Source organism: Clytia hemisphaerica, unplaced genomic scaffold, assembly GCF_902728285.1.
Source record: "Clytia hemisphaerica strain Z4C2 unplaced genomic scaffold, Clytia hemisphaerica genome assembly, whole genome shotgun sequence".
Classification (NCBI taxonomy): Eukaryota; Metazoa; Cnidaria; class Hydrozoa; order Leptothecata; family Clytiidae; genus Clytia; species Clytia hemisphaerica.
Window position 1 is genome coordinate 219490 of NW_027104175.1, and position 26096 is coordinate 245585.

The window sequence follows — 26096 nt, forward strand, 5'->3', positions numbered from 1 at the left end:
TGCATTCAGGCTCACTTAGATACAATATCTTCCATTTCGGATGATTCAACCTAAAAAAAAAAAAAAAAGGAAGACAGTAATTGATGTTCAAAAGGAATAAGATTGATTGGGCGATTTACAATATGCTATGAGTTCGAGAAAAAATATAGAATGCAAAGTAGTATGAGTAAGAAGCAAGGATATTACTTTCACAGGCAAAAAACACTAGCAGCAGGGCTTCAATCTCCTCTTCTTTTTCTTCTTGGAGGCTATTATTAGGTCCATTAGGAAGACACCCCCGTGTTTACAGATTATCAGGAAATCAGTGAGAAATTTGATGAAAATATAATCAGCACGCCATCAAGGAATTATTAACCCTCTCTCCCTGGAAATTAAAATTTAGGATAGAGATAATGAAAATTTTATTTATCAAAAAATCCTTTCACAAATAAATGAGGTAATAGGGTCCAACCTTATTATTGTATTGCCTTATATTTTTGCTAACTCTATGACGTCACAATGGCTTTTTTTCATTGGATTCGGAAAATAAGGAAAAGGAATGAAACAAGGCTATAATAAATTTTTTATTCTTCGATTTAATCGAATAGATTGTTATCGTTTTAGAACGACACAACAATTTAAGATTAGCTTCCTTGTGGGCAAAGGTTCTTGGCGACCTTATCTGATTCAGTTCCTTCTTAGGTTCCTATTGAAATCACATCATAACATTTTTGCTTCTTTCTTTGAAGATTATTATCTTGCTTTACTTGTATTTAACTAAAAATCTTTTTGTATTTACAACCCTCATAAATTGGCGTGTATCAGTTCTGTTTGAGCACTCATCGAAAACACATCAACAGCTCACCTTCAACTTTTCACAGTAAGTAAGAACTCAATTATAAGAAAGACAACTAGTCTATGTTTTTCTTGCCATTTTTTAACGAATGCTTTAATTCTAATGTGTCTTCATTTTTCATTCTTTTCTAAATCTTTTTAACCTTTACCACGCCTTCTCTCTGGGAACTTCACCCCGTGCACGCCTTGTCGTTTTGGGAAAAATGACAGTTTTACGCTTTCCGTCATAACTTTTGATCTACTAAACCGATTAAAAAAAATAAGCCCAATCTGGAAAGCCCAACTATCCTGCTTTCCAAAAATGTTAAAATAAAGGATTTTCCTCTATCAATGGTGACACAGTAGTCTTCTGCCTTAGAGTTGAAAAAAATTCAAAACGCAATTTGTCATATTTTTCAAAATTTTATGTTTCGGTTAAAAAAAAAGTGGGGAGAACATTTGCTATACCATAATTTTCTGGCTCATTGTTTCCACCATTATAACTACAACTGCTAGCCAAAAAATCACAATCATACCTTTACTAGAAAAGGCAGAATTCATTTTTAGAAAACCTTGGTTTTCGAGAAAATTTCCACTTAAATCAGAGGCACGTAAGGCAGAGGCCCCTTGAGGTAATTTTTATGGGAAATATCACTAAAAACAGCTAAAAATGACTTTCCTATCATCAACCAGCATGAAAGCAATAGAAATAACATAGTATATACACTTTGAAACTCTTTTCAGCCTTATAAGAAGCCTTAACTTGTGTTTCTGTGACGGTCGATGACGGTCGACAAGCCTCCAGTCCTCACCCATAATGTATCGTCATACTAAAGAATAAGGAGGCAGAAACTTACCTCAAACACTGACTAAACTACAAACAAGCAATACATAACATTTCCAACCAATAAAACAAACCATTTTCCACTAAATAAACATAAAAAGTTAGTTACAGCAGTCAATGAGCTCATAATTTCCAAAAGAATATTTTGCCTGATTTTCCAGTTTGTTTTGACAGTTAAAATCGAAAGTAGGTGGTTTCAAACTATTGAAAATAGTTTGTTTACATTTTCTCTCCGTCATATAAGACATTTCCCGGGATTTAAAGGCGTCTTTAAGGCGGTAGGGCGGCTTTTCTTAACACCCCATGAAAAACGTATATTTACGGCTTCGGCTATATATTAGAACGTGAATTTACGGCTTCGGCGTGGTAAAGGTTAAATCAATAACAAAGTGCTCTGAATTATCTTTTCAACGGTGTATATAATATTTTAGAATTAAAGCGTTCGTTAAAAAATGGCAAGCAAAAAATGGGAATAGACTTTAGAACGGTACTAAAGAAGATAACTAAGAGAAATCTGTCAAATATTTACTTCGTAGCTAGTCCAAAACTTGAAAATGCCCTTAGCTTTTATAATTAATACTTATTGTATGTTTTCGCTTTCAGAAAATGTGGCTGACAGCTGTTCCACTCGCTTGCCTATTGGTTGCTACGCTGAGCAATGGCTTGTCAATTGATGGCAAAGAATTAGCCAATCAAAAGAGAGGACGTTACTCCTACTCGCCTTATCCTCCTGTCAACGCTTACATCCGAAGATTATCAATGGATTACCTGAGACGTATCAAATTCCTGTTGGCATCAGGCGGACGAAAAGCTTCAAAGAGAAGCGCCTCCGACGATGCACTTACTAACGCTGAGGATTACTTATTGAAAAGACAAGACGACATGAAAACCATAATGTGGGGTCGGGAAGCCTCACCAATGCTCAGTCGCGAAGCCGACACACCGATGTTGACCAGAAGTGAAGATTCCCCGATGCTTAGCCGAGATGTTCCCGACTTCGAACGAGACTTAAACGAAATGTTCCGACGAGAATTCGGTTCTCCAATGCTTTCAAAGAAATCATCTCCCATGCTGTCAAAAAGATCTGTAGAAAATATTGTGCAGGAAAACAAAGCTCCAATGCTGTCCAAAAAGTCTTCACCTATGCTGTCAAAAAAAACTACAAAAAACTAAGAAGGATGAGAGAGGAAGGAGAGAGGCTAGACTCTATAAATACCTTAAATACAGACCATTAGAATTATGCATAAGAGAAAAAACAACATCGTATTGCAGTATATTTCAAGCCGTCATCACCACATTTCACTTGTACTATTTGTTATTCCCAAACTTTTAATTTTATATAGTCGTTGTAATGTATTTTTATAAAATATATTTAAAAATGTATGAAACTGAAAAAGCCAAAAATTGTCATTTCTTTAGATATTCCCTTCCTTTCACTCCACAAATTTAGAAATTTCTGTACTTAACTACTAAACTACTAACTACAGTAGATTTTGTTTTAGTAACTTACAAACAATCTTTTATTTTGGAGTCATGATGTGCCGTTAGTGATATTTGATATTTCTTTTGCCCTTGAAAGATTTTTTCGAGGATGTTGAAATGTGATTTCTCTTGAAACAATGCTGCGCTTTGATTGTACTAAAACACTTACATGTCACAGAAGCGAGCGTTAATTTGCGGGTCCATCGCGTCTATGTTAGAATAATTTCTGTCTATGGTGAAATTGCATTTCAAAAACTATGACTTTGGAGAAAATTTTGGGAGAAATTCGTTCCCTTAGATCAACAACAATGGGGCCCCAAATTTCAGCAAAAAGGGATTTCGTTTTGAAAATTCCGGAACACCTCATGCCAAGGAAAACATCATCGCCCCATCCTTCAGCGCATCTCTCATCACCTCCAAAATACTCCAGAGAAGTTTTGGTTAAGTTAATTTAGTAAGTTTTTTCCAGCTGACTTATCTCTTCATATGATTAGAACCTAGAACAGACCGCTTTGCATTTTTTTCTAAGTTTTTTAAAGAAAACCACTTAGTTCAAGCTTTTTGCTGTTGGTTATTTTAAGGGCTCTGACCATAGTGAATTTTTCATAATTGCCGTGTTTAAAATGTGTCTTCTGACTGATGTAACCAGAAAAACTATGGCATGTTATACATTTTCTGTTAGACAAACTATTCCTGAATCTGAAAATTCAAAAATTGCATTGAAAACATTTGATGAAGAAGAAAATGAAGACTTTTGCGAAGAAGAGTATTTCAACTTTGAAGAGCTTAGTTTCGGCGAAGAAAAAACATTTTGAAAAAACTTTCGCAGTAGATGGTGTATCTTTTACCGAACAGTAAAAGTTTTTGCGGAAAATTTTTGTAAATGCTTTTTTGTCTCGAAATCTTCAAAATAGTGGTTTTTCATCAATTTTTCATCTGGATTTTGCTTAAAAAAACAATCATAACTTTTGACACATCTTTTTAGAAAGATTTTCCGCAAAATTTAAAATAGTTCAATTCTTTGCGGAAAGTTTGAAAAAAGTTCGAAACAAAAAGGTTAATTACCCATTAAAACTTAGCACTTTTATAAAAAGAAGGTGATGCAACATATTATTAACGTCTTTTTAAAGTTCATAACGTCATTTTTGCAATTAAGTTCTTAATTACTCTTAAGGGGTTTGATTAAAAAGCAATTTATAAAGGCAATTCTTCGTTAAAAGTGTTAAAGAATCTAAAACATAACGTTTATGTTCAGATACTAAAATCAATTTTCTGACTATGGTCAGAGCCCTTAAGAGCTGGAATATACCTTAGAATAAAACAGATATTTTGAAGATCATGGAAAATTGAAGACTATAGTAAACGACGCCGTTGTATTGCGCTGCAGGTTACGCACGCTTGTGGGCTCACTACGTTCGCTGAGCACAATGGCTTTCCAAACCACTCTCCCCGCGTCTCCCGGCCCGGGGCAATTTCTATTTTTTATAAGAACGCTTTATAACAAGCACATTATATTCCCGCGTCCAATAGTTTTAAACAGTTCATCATGCAAACTTCTAATTAATTCAAGCAAGAAAGTTTTCTTGATTCAAGAAATACAAGATAAGAGAATATCTTTTTCTAATTTTCTTCGGGGTTCTTATGAGAAAGGCAGTAAAAGGCTTCTTATAAGAAATACAAGGAATGAAACCAATGAGATAGGCTCCTTTTCGCGCCAAACGAGTTCCAAGAAATAAAGAAAACGAAAGTATTTTTATATGAAAACAAAAAACACCTAAAATAAGGACTTGCATTATTTTCTCTAAAGTGGCTATTTTTTAGCTTAAAATTTATACAAAAAATTTTGAAATATAATTACATTGTATTTGATATTAGTGATAATATTTTGAATTCTTTTTTGATGTTTATTCACAAAAAAAGAAAAAAAAAATTACAGGTCTGTATTTTAATCACGTATAATCGATCAAGAGCCGCTCGGCACTTCACAGTAACTAGTAGCAAAGATTTTTTAGAATAGCAGGAGCAGGAGTAGTCCAGAGCAGGAGCAGGAGCAGGTAGCAGGTAGCAGGTAGCAAGAGCTTTATTTATTTTTTGCAGTTTGTAGTTCCAAAGTCATTTTGAATCATCTTTCCATCTGTCCATGATGTCATGAAATGTTGGATGATATTTCCGGAAATTTCATTAGAAAGATAGTTCTTGGTAAGTAGTATTTACATTATACCAAAAATGAATCAAAGATGATCATAATGCATGAAGATTTTAGTTTTAGAGCCTTTTCGTTTGTTGAAAATATGTCGTTCTAGTGCAGAAAGGGGTCTGATCCCGGGACAAGCTGGGTTTCTTCAAGCTCTCGTTTGATTTGGTTGGTTGTTAACCTGTGATTAAACAATTTTGTTACTTTTTCTAAATTTCTATTTCTATTTGGTTGAGTTGCAGGAGGCTATAGAGGCCTATTCTTGCAACTATAGACGCTTACTAATGAGCGTCCCGTCAGCACCTTGAACTGACTACCCAATTCCCCTCACATGGCATGGGTTGACCCGGGCGAAGGAACGTTCACTTGCCAAGTGAACTGCCGTGGAGTGGGAATCGAACCCTGGCCTCCTGCACAGGAGCCAATGTATGTATGTATGTAATAGTTTATTTCAAGTTGACGAACAGGTAGCAACAAAGGCTAATAAAAGTCAACGCTACTTTACAATTTGTAAGGTGATTACAGTTGAGGCACAAGGGCCTCTAAACCGTTCTTGTACAAAAAATCTTTTTAAAATATAATTTTTCACGAGGGCTTCCTCGTACCCTCCATTTACCCTCCACGTACCCGCCAAGGTCAACTACCACTATACCACGGCACGCACCACTCTAAAGAACGCGTCATCTCTTTATTACTTCAAATAACCAATTAGTGAAGTCTCTTGTAAAAACTCCAGCCCATCCCCTGACCCCCCCTTCTTAAATGACCCCCCCCTTCTTGGCATCCCCCCAACCTTTAAAAATGCCTATCCCCAAGGTATAAACATATAACCCAACAGTTAGTCACACTAGCGTCCCGCCAAAATGCATATCAAAGATTAATGCTGCGAAAGCGCTATATCGTTTACTTGACTCTCAAGCACAAAAATGCGCTGCAAAACTTCTAAAGGGATAATGAAATTAACATTTTCAAAAACTTTGAGAAATTGCCTAAAATTTGAGCCATAGATGAAAAAATTTGAGCTAAGCCAACCTTGAAAACTAATTTGAAGATCAACTTCCCAAGAAAAAGATCTACGGGGAAGGCGGAACCCACCTAGATCCGCGCACCACCGGATAGGCTGTTTCCCGGAAATTTTGAAAGTGGGAATTTGATGCGAGAGTTAGATTGTCAACGTAAAAAATCATTGAATAAAAAAGAAAGAACTTAAAATGTTAAATATTTTCATTTTGTAGAATAGGTGCAAAAAAGTAAAACATAGAAAAGTTTCATTTTTCATTGCATTAATCGAAATTTGGGATTTGGAAAATTTTCTATGTTTGCTCAAACCCCTGTAACTAAGGGTGAACACCCCGTTGCTAAGATGTTGGCTTGAAATCGAAAATGAAACCACTCAAAACGAAAGTAAAATTGGCCCGTACCTCGAAATTCCGTAATCTTGATATACGAGTTTAAGTCTATACTGACAATCGAATGCAATCGAACATCAATCGAACGCAATCGAATGTCAATCGAATCTGAAAATTGCGGTTATATTCCATTGAGACAATCGAATTTCAATCAGTCGATTGCGTTCGATTTGGTTCGACTGGTTCGATCATCGATTTTGTTCGATTGAGATTGTCTGGAAATATAATACCACTTTTTAGTGAAAATAAGGAACTTCCTTTCATGCAGACCAAATTTCATAACAGTGCTGGAAAACAATCTACAATTAACGTAGTGGTCTAAAGAAACGACTATTCTTTTTTAGAATCAACCTTACAATCTAGTTTTTATATTTATAAAAACTAGATTGCTGACGTGGACATGTTCATTAAAAACGTCAAGTTTTGTGACACCTTAAAAAATGGTAAAAATCACTTTTTTGTTAATAAGTCATGATTTTGTGGGATCTAAGTAATGAAATTTTGTGGATAATTCCGTAACAATGTCTGTTAAAAGCTTGTATGGTCAAAATATTGAGGTTTTCATTATATAACAAGATCTGGATAATAATGTAACTTTTTTATCCACAGCAAGCAGGCAATAAAAATTTTGACTTTTTCAAAACCCAACCTATTCTATACTGAAGAATAAGATGTTGCCTAGCAACTGTTGTTATTCGCAAGAGATTACACAAAGGGTTAACTATATATTGGATAATGAAGTAACACATGTGTTAAATAGGTGAATGTTGATAAAATAAGTTAGGAACATTACTAAGAGCTAAAAATTGAATATAGTACAACCATAATCATCAATTTAATGTTAATTTCTCTTTTTTGATCAGAAATTCATTATTTCACGCTCTATATGGATAATATTGTAACAAAGTACAATATGTGACCACACAAGGATATAGGCATCTATATTTTACTTTATTGCATTGGTTTTAAAGCAATGGAGTAAAGAAATATTAGTCAGCTTATGTAAGTATATTTCATCCTTAGTTAATAGACAGTACTTGGATAACTTGTAACATGTAGCAGTGCTCTCTAATGTCACAGTCTTAAAATCGCTGAAAATAACTCTTTATTGAACTTATTAAAGGTATATTATATGAAACTATATATGGCATATAATAGTAGAAACTCCATAATATTTTATCCACTCTAAGGTCTATATTTTATAGTTATTTTCTCATTTTGGATAATCATCGAATTATAAAGACCGAGAAATCAGAAAAAATCAGTGTTTCTAAAATTTTGTTACAAATTATCCATTTATTGTCAATTATATCAATTCCAAGGTCTTGTCTATAGTTTGTATTAAAACTTATAACTCATCACCTGTCCTGAGACAAGGTATCAGGTTTAAATATGAAGTAATAAACATGTCAATAGATTTTGATGTTCGCCATCAATTAATAGGCCCTTTGGAAAGATCTTGAAAATGACCTTGTTTTGATGTTACAATGTTATCCAAGACAATGAAGTATACTTGAAATAAACATTAGAAACCATACACTTGTTTTAATGATGAAAAATTGGTATCCTTATTTTAACAACATGTATGACATTTATTGCCAAAAAATGGATAGCTTAACCCTCTGTCTTCAAGCTTTGACCCATGTTACAGCGTTATCCGGTAGCTCTTGTAACAATATTTCTTGAAAATTAGATGAGCGAAAACCCCTTAATTGATTGCAAAAGGCTCCAGTACCCCATGTCAAAGGAATATTAAGTTCTGGGTACCATTATCCAAAAACTTGAAAAATTTAGATGTTACATCATTATCCAAAGCTTGGCAAGCTTCTTTCAATCGTTACCTGACTTAGGTAAAGAGTATAGAAAAACTGTCACAAGATTATCCACCTCCTGTCTATCTACTTAACCATCATTTAGGTTGATTTTCCTTATCATATAGTATTAAAAAGGTATGGATAATTTTGTAACATGACTTAAAAATGTCACAAAAACCTTGAAAATTTGACGTTTTTAATGAACATGTCCACGTGTGAAAAGGAATGTCGGCGTGAATGATCCTTTTGTTTCGATAATAACATCAAAGCGGGAACTAATTTTCTTCTCGTTTCTTTCTTTCCTTTTTCTTTCTCATAACTTCAAGCTTTCCCTCAGACTCTCCCAAGCGTGGTTAGCTCAAGTGGTTAGAGCATCTGTCTCATAAGCATGGGTTTCCGAGTTCGATCCCTCTGGGTGTCAAATTTTTCAATTCTTGATTTTGTTTTCGTGCTCATCACTTTAATTTTGAATCACATTTCATGGGAGTCAGCAATCTAGTTTTTATAAATATAAAAACTAGATTGTAAGGTTGGTTCTAAAAAAGAATAGTCGTTTCTTTAGACCACTACGTTAATTATACTTCGTTTTTTGATTTTGTACTTTTTGGTAAGCTTTTGTACTTTATATGTAAGCCCCCCCCCCTTTAAGGAAAGAAAGGGGGGGTGGGTCCGAACTATGCTGTCGTCCATTTTTTACCCTTTCATTTGAATGGGCTTTTTCACCTTTGCGAATGCGTAAAAATTTCTAAGAAATTTTGTGATAGTGTGAATTGCAGCCCTGTGAATTCAGACAAAATCATATCGGCACGCAAGTGCCGACCAAAAGCGGCCGTAGGCCGGCAAAATTTTGCCGACCTAGAGGTCATTTTAGGTCGGCAAAGCCGTCCTAAGTAGCTTGTTTAGGTCGGCAAAGACGATCTAACAAATTCAGCTGCTCTATAATTGTGTACATAAGTTTTATGTTTTATAAAGAGAATGGAATTAGGCTCGATTATCATGTGTTATCAAATGATAACACAATTAGATTAGCCTAACAAATAATATTTTTCCTCTTTAGGTCGGCTTTGCCGACCCAAAACATTTCTTTTGTCGGCACGCCGACCTAGAGTGTAAATTACGTCGGCAAATAAAAGCCAACTTTCAGGTCTGCATTGCCGAATGCCGAATGCCAACCTGGATTCACAGGGCTGGAATTGAGAAACCTTGTGTGAATTGGGAACAAAATTGTGGGAGTGATGTGTGAATTTTGAAAACAAGATTGCCTGATTGTGTGGAATTGAAGGTCTGCTGGAGGTGCCTCTTATACAGGACCCCCCTATGAAGGCTGGTTCTCCATTTTCCTGCAAAAATGAAAAGATTTCATCATTAAAAAGTTTCAAGCAAAAAAAAATAAAAAGTTTTTAATTGTTACGTCTTACCCAATTGTAGGAAGGTCGAAACTCGGGCCTGCTGATGCGGCAGTAACAAAAACAGGATTTTTGAAAAAAAATCTTCAAACTTACATAACTCAAGGAAAAAAGGAAACGTTTTTTAGCATAAGTGTTTTTTCCAACTTCAAGAGAATTTATGATTTCTTTTGCAAAAAGAATGATCAAGATATCTTTTTGTTCTTTCAAAATTTGAAAATGAGCACTCAAAGGTACTGGAATTTTTTTTACTGGGGGTTACTAAAATCAAAAGTGCTAGCCACCAGAGACGGCTATCAGCCTGATTTTTTTTTATTTTTCCCTGTATATACTAGTTAAGCTTTCGAAACGTACCACGTTTGTTGACTAGAGCTTCCCTCTTTTTTCAGGAAGTTGAAATATATGTACTTAAAATGCAATTTTCTCCTTTGAATTTTTTTTAAACCAACGTTAATATTTTAACAAGAATAATGTTTTTTCTTTTCAAATCTGAAAAAATCTTTGATCAAATAGGTGGAAAGCGTTAAGGGAAATTTAATGGTATGGTGTGACAGCCGTCTACGGCTCGCGCTACGCAGATTTTCTTTGTGAAACACTTACGATTTCTATGCCGTGGAAATGTTGAAAGGTGGCAGGAGCAGGCAGGAGGTTTTTGTACAGAAATCTAAAAAAAATGGAACTTCAGAATGGAATATCTTATAAACTTCTACTGTCAACTGCTCTAACTTGGGACGATTGGTCGAAATATGGGACTGTTGATATCTGGCCTGTATTTTCACTTACTGTTAAATCTCTTTGTAAATCTCTTTGACAACAAATTTGTTTTGATATTTCTACCAAGTTTATCAAATTATACTTTCTGTCATAACATGTCAAATAACTTTCACTGATAGCACGCCCTTTTTAACTTTTGTTTTCATTCAAAATGACAGGATGCCGATTGGAGAATTAGAGAACGCCCACCGCCTAACCGCCTATCCCCCGATGGGCTTAACAAATAACAAGTCTGTAACTTGCTGCGCAAGTGACGTCAAACGCTCCATAGTTTTGCCACTAATATAGTCTTCTTTGTTCCAGACATTCGCGTGTTTTCCACTATGAATTTTTTCATATTTCAATTTAAAAGCCTACTTGCTGCGAAAGAGAAATCGTGTATTTTTTAATACGCCGTTCATTAACTCAAATTAAATGACTTTGCGGCTAGTTCGAAACACGGGTCACGGGTCACGGGTTACGGGGCACGGGGTACGGGTCACGGGTCACGGGGCACGGGGCACGGGGCATACAATTTACAGACCGGAAAAAATATAACGATATCATGACGTATAATTCATAACACGTGTACTACATAACACATATAATAGTACTAATACTACTAGTATAGTATGTCTGAAACAATTATATACGAATAGTATTATCATGAAAATTTTTAAATAATATGTCACCCACAAATTTTGACAAAATGATATTGAATGACAAAGATATTGTCAAAATCATGAAATATAAGGCCTCTGAACCAATTTACAGCAAAATGTTTTTTCATACTCAATAGGATGCTAATCATGTGACTGGATATAGATTGACATGTTTTAAAACGATTAAATGCTGCAAGATAGTGGTTTTAGAGATATGAGTATAATTACGTCGTTTTTATTAAAAATTCATAATGGTAGGTGCAAAAATATTGACACATTTATAAAATACTATAATTTCTCCGTTATTATCCATTAAAATTATATTCATACTCAAGGTGATGGAGGGGATATAATGAGATATGATTTAACAATAGCCGTACTATCATTTTCTTGAGAAAGCTCGCTTTTCAGGCGATGGGAATTGTAATATGTATATTACTTACGTATAACATATAACATGCATATAACACTAAAAGTGTATTATTGATAATATAAGCTTATTATATGTATGTAATATGTTGCGGTGTTTTCTGGTCTGCATTATACACGATGCAAACTTCGAAAGCACGTGGAAAGCACGTGGTTAGGTTTTATCGTTTTAAATAGTCATACGTGGATAAGATACCTCAAAATTGATTTTTTCGATAATTTTTAGTGTTTTTAAAACATTTTCTGTTTGAATTACTTTGATCTGAGCTGCCCCGTCACCCCGTGACCCGTGACCCGTGCCCCGTAAACCGTGTCCCGTGACCCGGACCCATGACCCGTGACCCGTGTTTCGAACTAGCCGATGACTTTGAAGGTTTGGTGAAATGGTGACCGAATTGCTGTCCCATGTTTGTCAGATAGTCTCAAGTTAAAGCAGTTGACGGTAATGGTTGAAAGATAAGTAACCCCCATTTTTTTCTGAGGATATTGGCTTATTGCTCGGTCAGGGCTTCCTTGGTCTTTTTGGACCTACCTGGAGGTCCTATAAATTAACCTTTGTCCGTTCGTTTGTCCTTCCGTCCGGCCGTCTGTCCGTCCATCTGTTACCAGCTTTTCTCAAGATTGGCTCATTAGTTTTTTCTGATTTTTGGCACAATGATGTAAAATGACAATACCTAAAAAGTGACGGAGCCCGATTTTTGAAAAATATTTTTTTCCGGTCGAAAATGTCTGATTTTTTGCAGAAAGACGCGTATTCGCAATGCTCAAAACATGGTCAAGGTCGATTTTCATTAGATTTTTTCCTTATTATTTCTATGTTTTTCACACAAAAACAATTATTGATAACAATGCTCACCATCAAGCATGATTCAATTGTCAATAAAACTGATTTTTGCCCTACAACCCTTCCCTCTCCCCCCATCAACAATCAATGATGAATTTATTGCGTTATGCATTTTCGCTAAACGCTATATTTTCTGACTGATTTTCTCCTCGCAATAAATCTAACTTCCATCTTCAGGTAGGTCCATTCAACATCTAGCTTGTTTAACATTAGTTCGGATAGAATAAAAACATACCTGATCAACACAACCAAACCTTCTTGTCTTACATTCACTCTTTCCTTCCCAACATAACAACTTTCGCTTTTGTTTATGTAGGTTTTAAAACCAACAAGTAATGAACCTCTTATAGCTTATCTGAATAAATCTTGTTGAAAACATTCTTTCAGGTTTCATTCCATACGCTTTTTATCCACATAGTGAACCAGTTTCTCTGATTTCCCGATAATTAAAAATTGGAGCATTTCTGTGGGCGCGATTGAGGGTACCGCCATCGTGCTATATTTTTCATGAAAATTTACCGTATTCTAATGCTAATATAATCTAGATAGGAATCAAATATTATATTTGACTCTCTTTCGCTTGTATCTCTAAATTTCACGATAAAAAGAACTATTTACAAATTATTTTAACAGGCGTTGAATTGATATTGACATATTTAATAAAGCTTTTTCGTTCCTGTATTTTTGCACTGTAACGTGCTAAAGCACTGGGCTCAACTTCAGTGTACGTGTGAAAGTGGAAGGCCCAATTGTAAACACTTTTTTAAAACAGGCTGATGGGCTCTCATGAAAATAGAAGGCCGTTGCAAACCCAGGGTGATAGGCGCTCGTGATTAAGGAAGGTCCAATTATTGTAAACCCAGGGTAATGGTTACTCGGGATAAGAGAAAGCTCAATTGTAAACCCAGTGTGATGGGCGTTCGGGATAAGAGAAGGACCAGTTGTAAACCCAGAGTGATGGGCACTCAGAATTAGGGAAAGCTTGCTTGTAAGCCCAGAGTGATGGATACTCGGGATAAGGTAGCTAAATTGCAAACGCGGGGTGAAAAAAGCCTTCTTTGATGGGCACTCAGGAAAGGGAAGGTTCAATTATAAAACCCAGAGCGATGAGTACTCAGAAGGATTAGAGAAAGCTCAGTCGTAGGTAAATTTAGAATAAAGAATTTTTTTCCGTGTGTAGAGCAACCTTTTATTTTGGCACCTAGCTATAAGCAAAAAGCTCGTACCCAAAAATTTTAAAAATGTCAAAAAATGAAGGTCTTCAAATCTCTCTAAAACCTATTGTAAACCTATCTGTATTGAAAAAACTGCTTTGGAATGATGTCCTTATTACAGGACTTTTTTCAGGTATAGATTCAAAAAAACTAGCCAAAAGGCCTCTTTTGCAAGCTGAGTCAACTTTCTATAGGACTTGGACTGGTTAATCTATGATTTGAGGCTTTCAAATCCATTTTTTCACTGACTAGTACTAGGTCAGAGTTTTTGTCACGCCGTGACTGAAAATTTTCAATAGCCTGTAAAAATCTATGAGAGTGGAATCAGGTCTTAATTTTCTCCATGAAACATCAACCATATAGTGTTAATCAGAAACCTAAAATAGAAATTCAAAAATCAACCCACAAAATTTTCTGTAGCCCTTTTTAGTTTTTGTCAGGCCGTGACGGAAAATTTGGCCTATGTCAAAATGTCCCTATCTTTTCGTCAATTGTACTTGAATTGAGATTTCTTTGCTTGAAAATTCTTCGAACAGGTAGAGTATATCAGAATATGCAAAAAATGGAGTCAAAAATGCAGAATTACAATGAACTAGAGGTCCTACCATTTCTCATTTTTGATCAAAATGTTTCGTAGGCTAATTTTGGAAAAACCCGGGTTTTTTTTTAGAATTTAGCTCATGTTTTAACTTTCTAAGTTTATTTTTCTCATTCTAGTATGTATTTCTGACAACTTTACATTAAAATTATAATATTTCTTCTAAATTCAGGAAAATAATTACCTATTTCTCATTTATGATTTTTAGCGTTTCATCACTTTTTTGGCCAAAAAGGGGTCATTTTTAGGCCGAAATCCAAAACAACCGGAATATTAACTTGAAAATAACCCTATCATGTTATATATCAGTGGAAGCGGAATTTTGAGTAGATTTTGAATATCTAAGTTTCATGTCCGGAAAAAGAACTCAACTCAAATTATTATGCTTTCCAGCTAAAAATAGACATGGGTACGAGCTTTTTGCTTATGGCTACCTAGATAAATTGACGCGTCAAAAAAATTTCTATTTTTGCATTTTTAGCATTTAAAAAAATATTTGACGTCAATTATTTTGACTTTTATGACGTTAAATAAGCGCAAAATCCCGGTAAAATGGGGATAACTCGCGAAAAAAGGCGTGTGCCAAATTTCAGCTCCTTAAACCAATTATTCCGCTCTCTACGCTGCCCCAAAGTTTGTGGACAAACTCACAAACATTCTGAGATTCTAGCTCAACTGAAGTTGAGAATACTATTTTTGTCGCTTCAAAATATGCCGTTGACCTGTGTATTTCTTACAATTACAGTGTAATCTATTTTACTCTGACCAATCAAATACAAATTTTCATAAGCTTTCACTACAAAAATAATGATTACCACAATACTGGGTACAAAAGCAAATTCTAAATAGGTCTTTGGATTGTTTTGAAGAAGCCCTTTATTTTCTTAATCAATTCTTGATCTAATAAATAAAAGATTACCCAAACATATTGTTTTTACTTTTATTGGTTGAATTTCATTTTGATGGTTTTTATTCTTTACTTTATCTCTTTGCATTCATCTTATTGCAGGCTATCTTTCTCGTCAAAAACTTGATGCAACTTATGGCTCTTTTATGAGAGAAACCCAACTTGAAGACCAAAATGACAATTTTTTACAGGTGAGTGAGGCTGCGTTCATCCCTTTTAGGTATAGCGAATGTGTATCATGGTTAAATATCTTGTCCGCGAGTTACCTTCATCTTTATGTTTTTGAGGGGTACATTTCACCAAACAGGTTGATTGAATGTCACGCTTTCTGACTGTAAAAACGAAGAAGAATCATCTCAGTCAAGACTTTTTTTACCAGTCAAGATTTGTTTAATACTTTTATTAGTAGCTTGAAAACTTATCAACAGAAAAATTTTAAAACCAAAATACTTTGACTTGAGGTAGAAGTAGGAAGTTTTTACACTTACCTTAGGCTGCACGCATTTTTTGATATAGCTAGCTATATAAGATTACATTTTTTTTATAAGCATAACGCTTATAAGCATATGAAGGCTCAGATTTGCAGAATTCCTAAACATAACATAAGCATTATATGTCAGCCTAAAATATTTTTCCAGTTGTCATTCTTATCTATTTATAAAGGTTTGGTAGAGGTCAAGTAAAAAAAAGACTTTCCACGGTTTCCTACATTCCACTGCTCCCAAAATCTGAACAAATCTTTACAAAATTTCTGAAATTTCACTACAAACTTGGCTTGAGGTGAATCATAAGCATGACTCAGAAGCATATAATAAGCATAAGATATGCCTGGATGCTTAGAGAAATTAAGCATACACGAGCCTGACCTGAGGAACATACACTTGCTTATATAAAAAAACATGTATCAAATTTGTGTACTGGCAATAAAAACGCTATAAAATGAAACATTGGGTAACTCTTGGGCAGGAATTTTATATATAATATGCATCCCCTATATCAAAAGATATCAAAGGGTATGCGAGTGTAAAAACTCTACTTCTACCTCAAGTCAAAGTATTTTCGTTTTAAAATTTCTTCTGTTGATAAGTTTTCAAGCTAGAATCAAAAATGATTTAACTAGCAGAGGTTTTTTTTTTGTTTCTTTCTAGCAGTAGTTTCCTTTCTATTTTCAACAAATTTTCATCATATTATCATGTTATAATTGGTGATTTGTTTCAGGAATTAAACCTGCTGCCATCCTTAGAAGATATTTTGATAGATTACTTCACTCAAAGCAATGGAAGTAAGAGCTTTAATTTTGACTTGAACAACTTTAGCCAGTTCTTTCTGATATTACTTTGAATCTTTAATAATTTGGATTACAGTATTGAACAAGTAATTACTTATGAATCAATTTTGATTAAAATTTATTTTTCATTTTACGCAGACAAAAACCAAGATAGAACATTTGCTCTTTGGAAGCAACTGGATGTCACACTTTCGCAACTCAGGTATATACAGTAATTTCATCATCTATAACTTTTCCCTTGGCTGTATTTAAGAGTATTTAAGAAGATTTAAGATCTGATTTGTTGATTCAGTCCAAATCTACCAAATTGACTGATTTCCTGCCAAAAATAGTAAGATATGTGTGAGGTAAGAAAGATAACCGATGAAATGTTACCTAATGTTCCAAAGTTTTCATCTGATTGCTGTCTTCTTAGGTTGCTCACCTTGGGTGCAGACAAAGCCAAAGCATATCTAAGACTGAAAAGGAGTAAAAAGAGTAAGTATTAAAAATTATCTCATTATGTATTTTTGCAAAATAGATGCTCGCTGTTTTTCTGATTGAAAAAGTAATCCTTCAATTTTTTGTATTTTCAGAAGAAACCTTAATCAAAATTATGAATACTCTGTTCTACTTATTTGTCCAGAAGTGATGAATTTCATTCCTTTTTGTTCTTTCTCAGCAATAAGTGTGGATGAATATCGAGATTTACAACATCAAAAAAGTCAGCAACTGCAACCCAAACCAGTTTGTTGTGATAAGGTCTGTATTTTTCCGCTTAACATATGACTACAGATTTCTACTTCTGCGCACTTCTTTTGAAAGAGAAATTTTGATTCCTACGATTCTAGCGCTTTTGGGGCTTCCCCTTTTGGCAAAAAAAACGTCTGAAATGTTTGGTCTTATCAGAGGTTCAAATTTTGGACCTGTATTGTGTTTGTGTCAAATGGTTGTGCTTCCACTATGCTACTTTATCTTTCCACTTTGAAAATTTAAAGTCCTTATAATTCATAATGCTTCTTGTTGTAATAACTAATTCTCAACATCCACTTCCTATTAACATCACTTTGCTAGCTGCTCGCAAACCTGTATAATAATAATAATAACAATAATAATAACGATATATTTCACAGTATCTCCAAAGTTTTACAATCGGTTCTTCACCTGGAAATTGACTGAGTATGATAAATATATATGTAGCGTATAAAAATCATGATGTTCATTAAAAATACTGAGACCGGTTGTAACTAGAGACTAGAAGGCTAAGAGTTGGTAAAGGCAAGTATCCTGTATTTTATTTTGACATTTCTTTTGAATTTATATAGGATGTACAGACGGATTGCACATTAAACATTTTCACAACCCATGAGTATTCATCCTCAGTGCAACCAGCAACCTCTCATTTTCAAATTGACACAAACCAATTTACGCCTCAAAAAGAAGACATTGAACCCTTGGAACACTCGAACCCACCTATTTTCGAAGGGACTCACATAGACCACCAATGCACACCAAATAAAGATATGATAGACATAAATTCAAATAACAATCTACAATTACCGTCACACGTAGTTCATAATGTTAACTCTACAACGCCAGCAAAAGAACGTGTAAAAGCTGCTCTAACCAAAGATTTCAAATCACCAAAACGTAAAACGACACACCCGAGACGACGATCAAACCCTTTGGATATCCAACCACGAAAGGAAACTCCTTTGAAAGTGAGTGGTGAACAACATGGCTCCTTAGATGCCCCTCCTCCCTGTGTCTCACCACTCCTTGAAGGGGAAGATTTCACTCAAATGCTAAAAGCTATGTTCTCCAACTCGACTTTCCAAGAACAAATTGCTGATAATATCAATAAAGTCACAGCAGGGTGAGTCTTGTTTTCCTCTGCAATTTTCATGATCAAAGGTTTATCATTTTGTTTTCCAATCTTGCACAATGTACTAACAATTTGACCTAACATTGATTATTCAGTCTATAGTGTTCGGTGCATAGTACAAAGCTACCGTATTACTTCGAATAAACGCCCCCTTTTAAACGCCCCCTCGAATAAACACCTCTCCTAAAAAAAAATTGTTTAATAAACGCTCCCCTCAAATAAACGCCCCCTTCGAATAATCGCCCCCTTTAGGAGAGAGGCGTTCAATAGAAACTTGTTACTTTAATACTTCAATACTAGTGTTGACTGGGTTTGAAAAGGAAGATTTTAGTCATTTCTTGTAACCAGAGCAGTTTTCGATGCGATTTTAGTTGTTGAACCAAAGAAATTGTGCACTAAAATCATGATAAAGAACTAAAACAAAGGGTATATTTGCTCTAAATATTTGACTTTAGAGTAAAATAATTTAATAAACGCCCCCTTCTTCTATCTTCTATCTGGGGGTTTATTTTTTCATTTTTTGAAAATTTTCATTTTTAAGGGCGTGGTCACGAGTTTTCGCCAAAACGAGGCTAAAACTTTGGGGCAGGCTGGAGACTTCAAAAATAGTCGGATTTTGTTGAAATTTGTCACACTTGTTCCTTGGGTGAATATCTGGGTTTTTTTTTTTCATTTTTTGAAAATTTTCATTTTTAAGGGTGTGGTCACGAGTTTTCGCCAAAACGAGGTTAAAACTTTGGGGCAGGCTGGAGACTTCAAAAATAGTCGGATTTTGTTGAAATTTAGCACACTTGTTCCTTGGGTGAATATCTGGGGGTGTTTTTTTCATTTTTTGAAAATTTTCATTTATAAGGGCGTGGTTACGAGTTTTCGCAAAAACGAGGCTAAAACTTTGGGGCAGGCTGGAGACTTCAAAAATAGTCGGATTTTGTTGAAATTTGGCACACTTGCTCCTTGGGTGAATATATGGGGGTTTTCTTTTTCATTTTTTGAAAATTTTCATTTTTAAGGTCGTGGTCACGAGTTTTCGCCAAAACGAGGCTAAAACTTTGTGGCAGGCTGGAGACTTCAAAAATAATCGGATTTTTTTAAAATTTATCACACTTGATACTTGGGCGAATCCCTGGGGGCAGTTTTTTCTTTTTTTCAAAATTTCCATTTTCAAGGGCGTGGTCACAATTTTTCGCCAAAACGAGGCTAAAACTTTTAGGCAGGCTGGAGACTTCAAGGGCGAATCCCTGTGGGTGGTTTTCATTATTTTATAATTTCCATTTTAAGGGGGTGGTCATGAGTTTTTAGTTGAAATTGGTTACATTTTACAATTGGGCCTACAAATGATTTAAAAACACTGAAGTTGAGCCCAGTGCGGTTAGCACGTTCGACAGTAATCTAGGAAAAAAGCAACACTGATTTTCTTCTGCTTCTGACAGTAGCTTGACAATCTTCGGAGAATCCAATCTTGCTTACTCAAACACTTGATTGCTTTTTTATTTTCCCTTTAGTGATCTTGGCAACGAAAGTGGACCAACCAAGGTAAGTAAGATGCGCTATCTTATGATTAGCAGACTTTTATTTATCGGTGTGAATGAATGATATAGCAACAACGAGAATATAGGAATCTTTTAGATGCTGTGACACCTTTGTCTTAAAAAAATCTTAATAGTATTCGATCTGTTTCATTTTTTTGAAATAAATTTTCGTGTTCTTTCTTTCTTATAGAATGTGGAAGAAGTAGTGAAACAAACAACTCAAGAACTCAACATTTCACAAATTTACGCTATGCTTGGAGGTCAAATGTTTGAAAAATCACCACTTTTTCGTAGATTTCAAAGCAATTTTCGTGCATTTATCATTCGCTAAATTGAATCCCCGCCAAAAATCGCCAAAATTAATTTTAAAGTGGAACCCCCCCCCACCCAATCTTTTTTTTTCGGCGGGGGGGGGGTGGGGGGGGGGGGGGTTGAGGTTTTCAGGAAAATTTAAGCAGCTGGGGGTTAGGATGTCAACGAATTTTGAGTGGGGGTAACCCTATGGAGGTGGGGTGACTTTTTTCAGGTGCGGGTTTTATTGACTGGTTTTCTCTTTTTTTCTCAAACATTTTCTTTCTAACAACGTATCTCATATGATATGATACAAAATCTATCTTTCTTTTGAAATCTATTTTGTTCAATCCGTTATACTTGAACATTCGGTGTCATTAAGTTTAGCATTTAAGATAGCTGACATGATTGTGATCGCAATTTATGTTGCTTTTTAATCAAGGAATCCTTCTCTTCTCAATTTTTCTCAGATCTGAACCATTACAATGATTCAACAAAGAAAGAAATGTTCTTCCCCACTCAATCGGAAATCGAACATCACGACACAGATTCTCAGCATCAAAACCTCCTTAAAACAGCTCAAGAAATTGTCAACCAAGATTCTCTAGCAATGCAAATAGAAACCGCTCAACAACAATCCTGCGTACGCAATCTCAATTCGGATTTAGGGGTGGAAGCCAATTCGGTGGCTACAACCACACAGACACATATCCCTACTACAGCACCGATGACGTACCAGAGTCAGGCATCATACCATAATCTTGACCAAATGAAGAAAAACGAATTGGACTTAAAAACACCGACGAAAGTAACTTTCATCAGTGCAAATCCTCAAACGCAATTGTCCACGAGATCAGTAAATGCGGTTCCTCTACAAGACAGTGGTACGAAGTTTTTCATGTCATGCTAAATAAAATTACGAGACCTTTTAACTAGGGCATTTACTAGAATTGATTTGATTCACGAATGCGATCAATGTGACAAGACTTTGAAATACTCCCTTCTAGCGTTTTTGTGATTCTGAAGCAAAGAAGTTGTATTCTAAAGGCTTTTTCCATCAACCCAACGACCTATGTTTGTTTAAGATAGTTCGAGTTCGTTAGATATGATATGCATACAAAAATTTAATCATTTTTCTCTGCTCATAGAAAACATTGCTACAGACGCATTGCTATTACTTTCAACCAGCCCCGCCAAACCGCCCACAACTCCTCAAAAAGATGCATTCTCTTTCGTCAAAATGCTCTCCGAACCTCTAAAAGAAGATCTTGTTGCACAGTCATCTTCTCAAAGTGTACCCTTATTCATGCAAACGCAACACGTCACAACATCTGCACCCACATTGAGCACTCAAACGTTACCGTCAATGAATATCTTTACCTCTACAAGCCAGCCCTCCTTTTTCGAAGAGCCAAACCGTACAGCTGCAACCACACCAAGGAAACTTCTTCCAAAGCAAACTGTCACTCAATGCCCTCAACAAGTTTTGCAGCCCGTATTCATGAATAATAATAACGACGTTATTGCATCATCTATTGCCCAGCAGCCATCTATTTACAAACAGTTAAACCTCAAAGATAGTAAACAGCGTCGCTTAGAGCGGCAACGGCAAACACGTACCGAGAAAAAAAACCGTCAACGAAAAAACGAACCCAAACCTCAAGTCGTGACACGCTTTTTATCCTTCACCGGATCAACACCAAATCCATTGCAACCGTTAATGGTTACAGACCCGACAGTTGTCACTTTGAATCCACAACAAAACTCTACACCCTTATTCAATGTTAAAATCACCGAGAGTCCAGCAAAAACTGTAAACAAAGTTGAAACACCGAACACTCATTCACATGCACCTTCACATACTTCCACAAATAACACAGGTAGCACCCACAAAAGGAAAGAGAAAGACCCCCTGCAATCGATTCTCAAAACTTCTCGTAAATGCAAAAAATCGGTCAAACAGAAATCAACGCATTTTGCTTTACCACTGAAAGAAAAGGATAGTGAAAGTCCAGCTTTAGAACACTATAAGTCCCTTGATACACGTGAGAAAAATACGGCAGCGTCGCCATCAACGAATAGTAGCTCTTCACCGCAAGGTTCGTCCAGGCGTAACAAACCCGTAGTAACGTTAACGGACGATAACCCTTCTTTAATCACCACTGTCAACCAGGAACCATCCGAAAATGATAATAATAGCAATGGAACACCATCTTTAGTACCAAACAAGGCTCTTGTTACACCAAAACTCGTAAAAGAAAATCAGCTTAAATGTACAGACCCTTTAAATAAAGACACAATCAAATTAATACCTTTTAAAGAAATGGAAAGCCCGCTTAAATCTATCAAAGCGTTGAATAATACTGATGTAGCCAAAAACAGTCCAAAGAAAACAAAAAATCGCAAAATCCTGCCCAAAAAAGAAATAACGTTGCTAAAAGATACCCCTCAATGTTCTGAAGTTAAAATCAAAACATGCAAAGTTGTATCGGGTAAGAAACTAATGAGAGTGAAGTTCGATTTCAAATCGCCCAAAACGAGAAACGAGGAGGAGGGGAACACTCCTCTGACAACACCCAACCCGAAGCAGGAACCTTCGATTAGTTCAATACTTCCGAAAACTTGTGAAACAAAGAGTTTAGAACCTTCGAAAGTTGATAATTCGATTGAGGCTGCATTGGACATTTCAGTATCTTCGAACAATTTGAGTCTAGCCCGAATACCGAGCAAGCAAACCATTTCTCCCGTTCTGCCGAGTAATATTCTAGACAAAACTCCATCAAAATCACCTTTCAAATCTGCAGAGAAAATTGGATCTAATCTAGAATCTCCATTACTGGGTAAAGGGACCATCAATCAATCATTTGGTATGGATTTAAATCTTTCTCGGCCGCCGGATTTTTCGTCAACGATCATACACGAGGATACTTTAGACGCTTGTGATCGAATCAAAGACATTATACATCAAATTAAAACTGACGAAATGAAGTCGTTACAAGAAAAAAATAAGATAGAGAAAACAGCCAACGAAAGCGAATCAAATTCTGAGATCTTGCGATTAACTTCAATTAAAACTGAGACTTTAATTGACACCGTCGAACAGCCTTCTCTATCTTCAAAAGATAAAACGCCGAACCCAAATAGTGATCTACAAAACCCTACTCATAATGATCTAGACTTAAATTCGAAAAATTACTCGATTCAGCCTGTACATAGCGGAGTAATAGCTGAATCATGTTCTGAGAATGTAATGGTACTTGAGACGAAAGATATATCCAATCCTGTACATAGTAACCTATTAATTTCAGAGGTAAAAGAAAATATCAATTCAAGTAACCCTGACCATGACGTCACACCATCTGGAACCAACAACAATCATGGTAACCCTGTCAAAACATTAGAGACTAGGGGGGAAGTTAACTTATTAACGCCAACGAAAGTTGTACGGACATTTGATTCCAAAGAAAATATGGATATGTCTAGTCCTGCACGTAGTGATGTGACTACAGGTACCTGTACAGAGAGTATCGAATCTTTGGATTCCCCCTTTGTCGGACGCAAAAGAAGATTTTCGGACAACAGCGATCAGGTGAGTTGATTGTAATGTTTGTTTCTTACCCTCATGAAAAAAATATTAGCCTGTGAACAAATGGGGGGAGAATTAATTCACTCTATTTCCAACCACAGTAAAAAACACTGGTCTGGAAGGTTATTGTTTTAACTTTTTGTTAGCTTTTTCTTTTGTTATTATCAAAAGATGAAAATCGATTTGCTCAGTTTTTGATCACGTTACCAAGTACTCCTCTTGGGATTGGTTTAAGATTTAATCACATGATCAAAAAGTGAGCAAAACAAACTAATTTCTCAACACAATCTACTGTATAAATAATGACTCCAGTTTTTGTCCTGCACCTTTTCAATTACACTACCAAATTAGGCTCTAATTACTCTAATTGTGAAATTATCTGATTAGTTTCTATTAAAACTAATTAGTTAACATCCCTCCAGAGTCGGAGTCCTTCAAAAGAACTATTTAATTTATATTTATTGATAAAATGAGATCATCATTTATTTTTTCAGAGCGATGTAACGCGTAGGAAGAAAAAGGTTCGTGGTGATTTTTTGGTATTCGGTCTGCAAAGAATTTTGCTACCTAACACTTCCTTTCGTTATAAAATCGTTCGAGTTCATGATGATAACCTACCTATTCTTACGCATGCGTGCACAGACTTTTCTTTTAGCTCCTTGGACTGTCTGTAATCAATGTTGTCGCAAATCAAATATATCTAGATTGAACAGCTGAGAAAATGTTAAAGTATTAGTTTCTTAGCTACTATATCTAAGGTACAAAACTCAAACTAACGACATATATTTTTGCGTGCTCTCACATTATTATGGTGAAATATTGGACGGATATCTGAAACTCGGACTTAAAAATGAAAAAGTAATGAAATGAAATGAAAAAGTGGAGATTATGCACACTTTCTCTATCTTATGATTTTTCATATTTGAAATTTATTTTGATTTTCAAAATATGTACTGTAGATTTCAGCTGTCCTTTTTTAAGAACAGAAAAGTCCATAATATTTTCCTTTCTCTTTGGTAGAAACGGAAGAAGGATAAATTCAAGAATCTCGATGTCGAGGGAATACTATCGAAAGTTCATCAATCACCAGATGTCACGTGACGTAAACGAAGGAGCGGTATCATATTTCTAGATTCCGCTTCAGACACCATGAAATATTTTATGTCGTCCCTTTGAAACTACTCATGACTTTTCCAATAAAACTTAGACTTGATTCAAAAGAAGTGTAAGCAACTTTTATCATGCTTTTTATGAATAGAATTGAATTTTTTTCTGAATTTCGGCTTGGCCATTCCGGGTTTTAGCTTACTATCTTATCGTACATTTTTTCATGCATAATTACTGTTAATTTTTGTTGCATTATTTATTGTTTGAAAATTCTTTGAATTCTTTTTGTTTACATTTATAGATTAGAAATTGTATCATATGAAAAAAGTCTTAAAATTTTTAAACTGTTATTATGGAAGATTTTATCTCTAAATCAGTACATTATTTTGAGTGCTTTAATCGGATTAACTTTTGCGAGATTAAATTTCGTGATTTCGCGAATCTTTGCTATTTTCGCGAAAGTGCGTGAGATTCCTAGCCTATACTAGACGTCACCCGCGTTTTTTTTACGCAATTATTGAAACATTGAACTGACTCGCATAATTAAATCCACCTTACAATTTTTTAATTTGCATTTTTGGCGGAGAAATTAGTCCAAAGTCTCTATTTATGGCAAAAAATTCCTATTAAAGGCACTGAAGGCTATTGAAGTTAAATCAAAAATTGCGAAATTTAATCCGATTAAAGTATTCTGCTGCTGCCGTCAAGGCGTCAGTCAGGCCGGATCAATTAAATTTGTTGTTTTATGGACCCAAATGACCTTCAGTTTACTACAATTGAAAGTCGAAAGAGTAATAATATCGAATTTCTACGGTTGTAAATGTTACTGACTGATGGTGTTGCGTGAAACGGTTCTAACATATTCCACAGTTCAACCCATTAATTAGTTCTAACATATTCAACAGATTTAACTTCAGATTTAACAGATTTAACCCATTAAGTGCCACTGGCATCATCAATTTTTCCGGTCCTGTACTGGTTCTATACCTTGTATAAGATTGCCAAACTGTATCGCATGAATATTTGAGTGTAAAATTTTAAGTGATTTTATTACTAGTAAGG

At 35.2% G+C, this 26096-nt stretch overlaps 1 protein-coding gene and 1 long non-coding RNA gene across 2 annotated transcripts; both read left to right on the plus strand.

Annotated features, from left to right (window-relative positions):
• The first annotated feature begins 422 nt into the window (after positions 1–422).
• Positions 423–3067, plus strand: LOC136814335 (uncharacterized). The gene is made up of 2 exons (XR_010847624.1): positions 423–859; positions 2261–3067. It is a non-coding gene; the product is annotated as an uncharacterized lncRNA (long non-coding RNA).
• A 2065-nt stretch (positions 3068–5132) lies between these two features.
• LOC136814336 (muscle M-line assembly protein unc-89-like) lies at positions 5133–25403 on the plus strand. The gene is made up of 13 exons (XM_067070857.1): positions 5133–5338; positions 15472–15560; positions 16588–16651; positions 16796–16859; positions 17073–17134; positions 17319–17398; positions 17962–18512; positions 20024–20054; positions 20241–20310; positions 20812–21225; positions 21490–23930; positions 24422–24448; positions 24948–25403. The coding sequence occupies exons 1-13, from the start codon at positions 5293–5295 to the stop codon at positions 25026–25028; spliced, it is 4020 nt and encodes a 1339-aa protein (XP_066926958.1). The 5' UTR covers positions 5133–5292; the 3' UTR covers positions 25029–25403.
• Positions 25404–26096: the final 693 nt, after the last annotated feature.

What these genes read in the sequence shown, in the direction of transcription:
- LOC136814336 (XM_067070857.1), top strand. Translation starts at nt 5,293, where the DNA reads ATGTTGGATGATATTTCCGGAAATTTCATTAGAAAGATAGTTCTTG. An exon ending in ACGAAAGTGGACCAACCAAG is followed by an intron (nt 20,055 to 20,240) that starts GTAAGTAAGATG and finishes TCTTTCTTATAG; the next exon opens with AATGTGGAAGAAGTAGTGAA. An exon ending in AATTTACGCTATGCTTGGAG is followed by an intron (nt 20,311 to 20,811) that starts GTCAAATGTTTG and finishes AATTTTTCTCAG; the next exon opens with ATCTGAACCATTACAATGAT.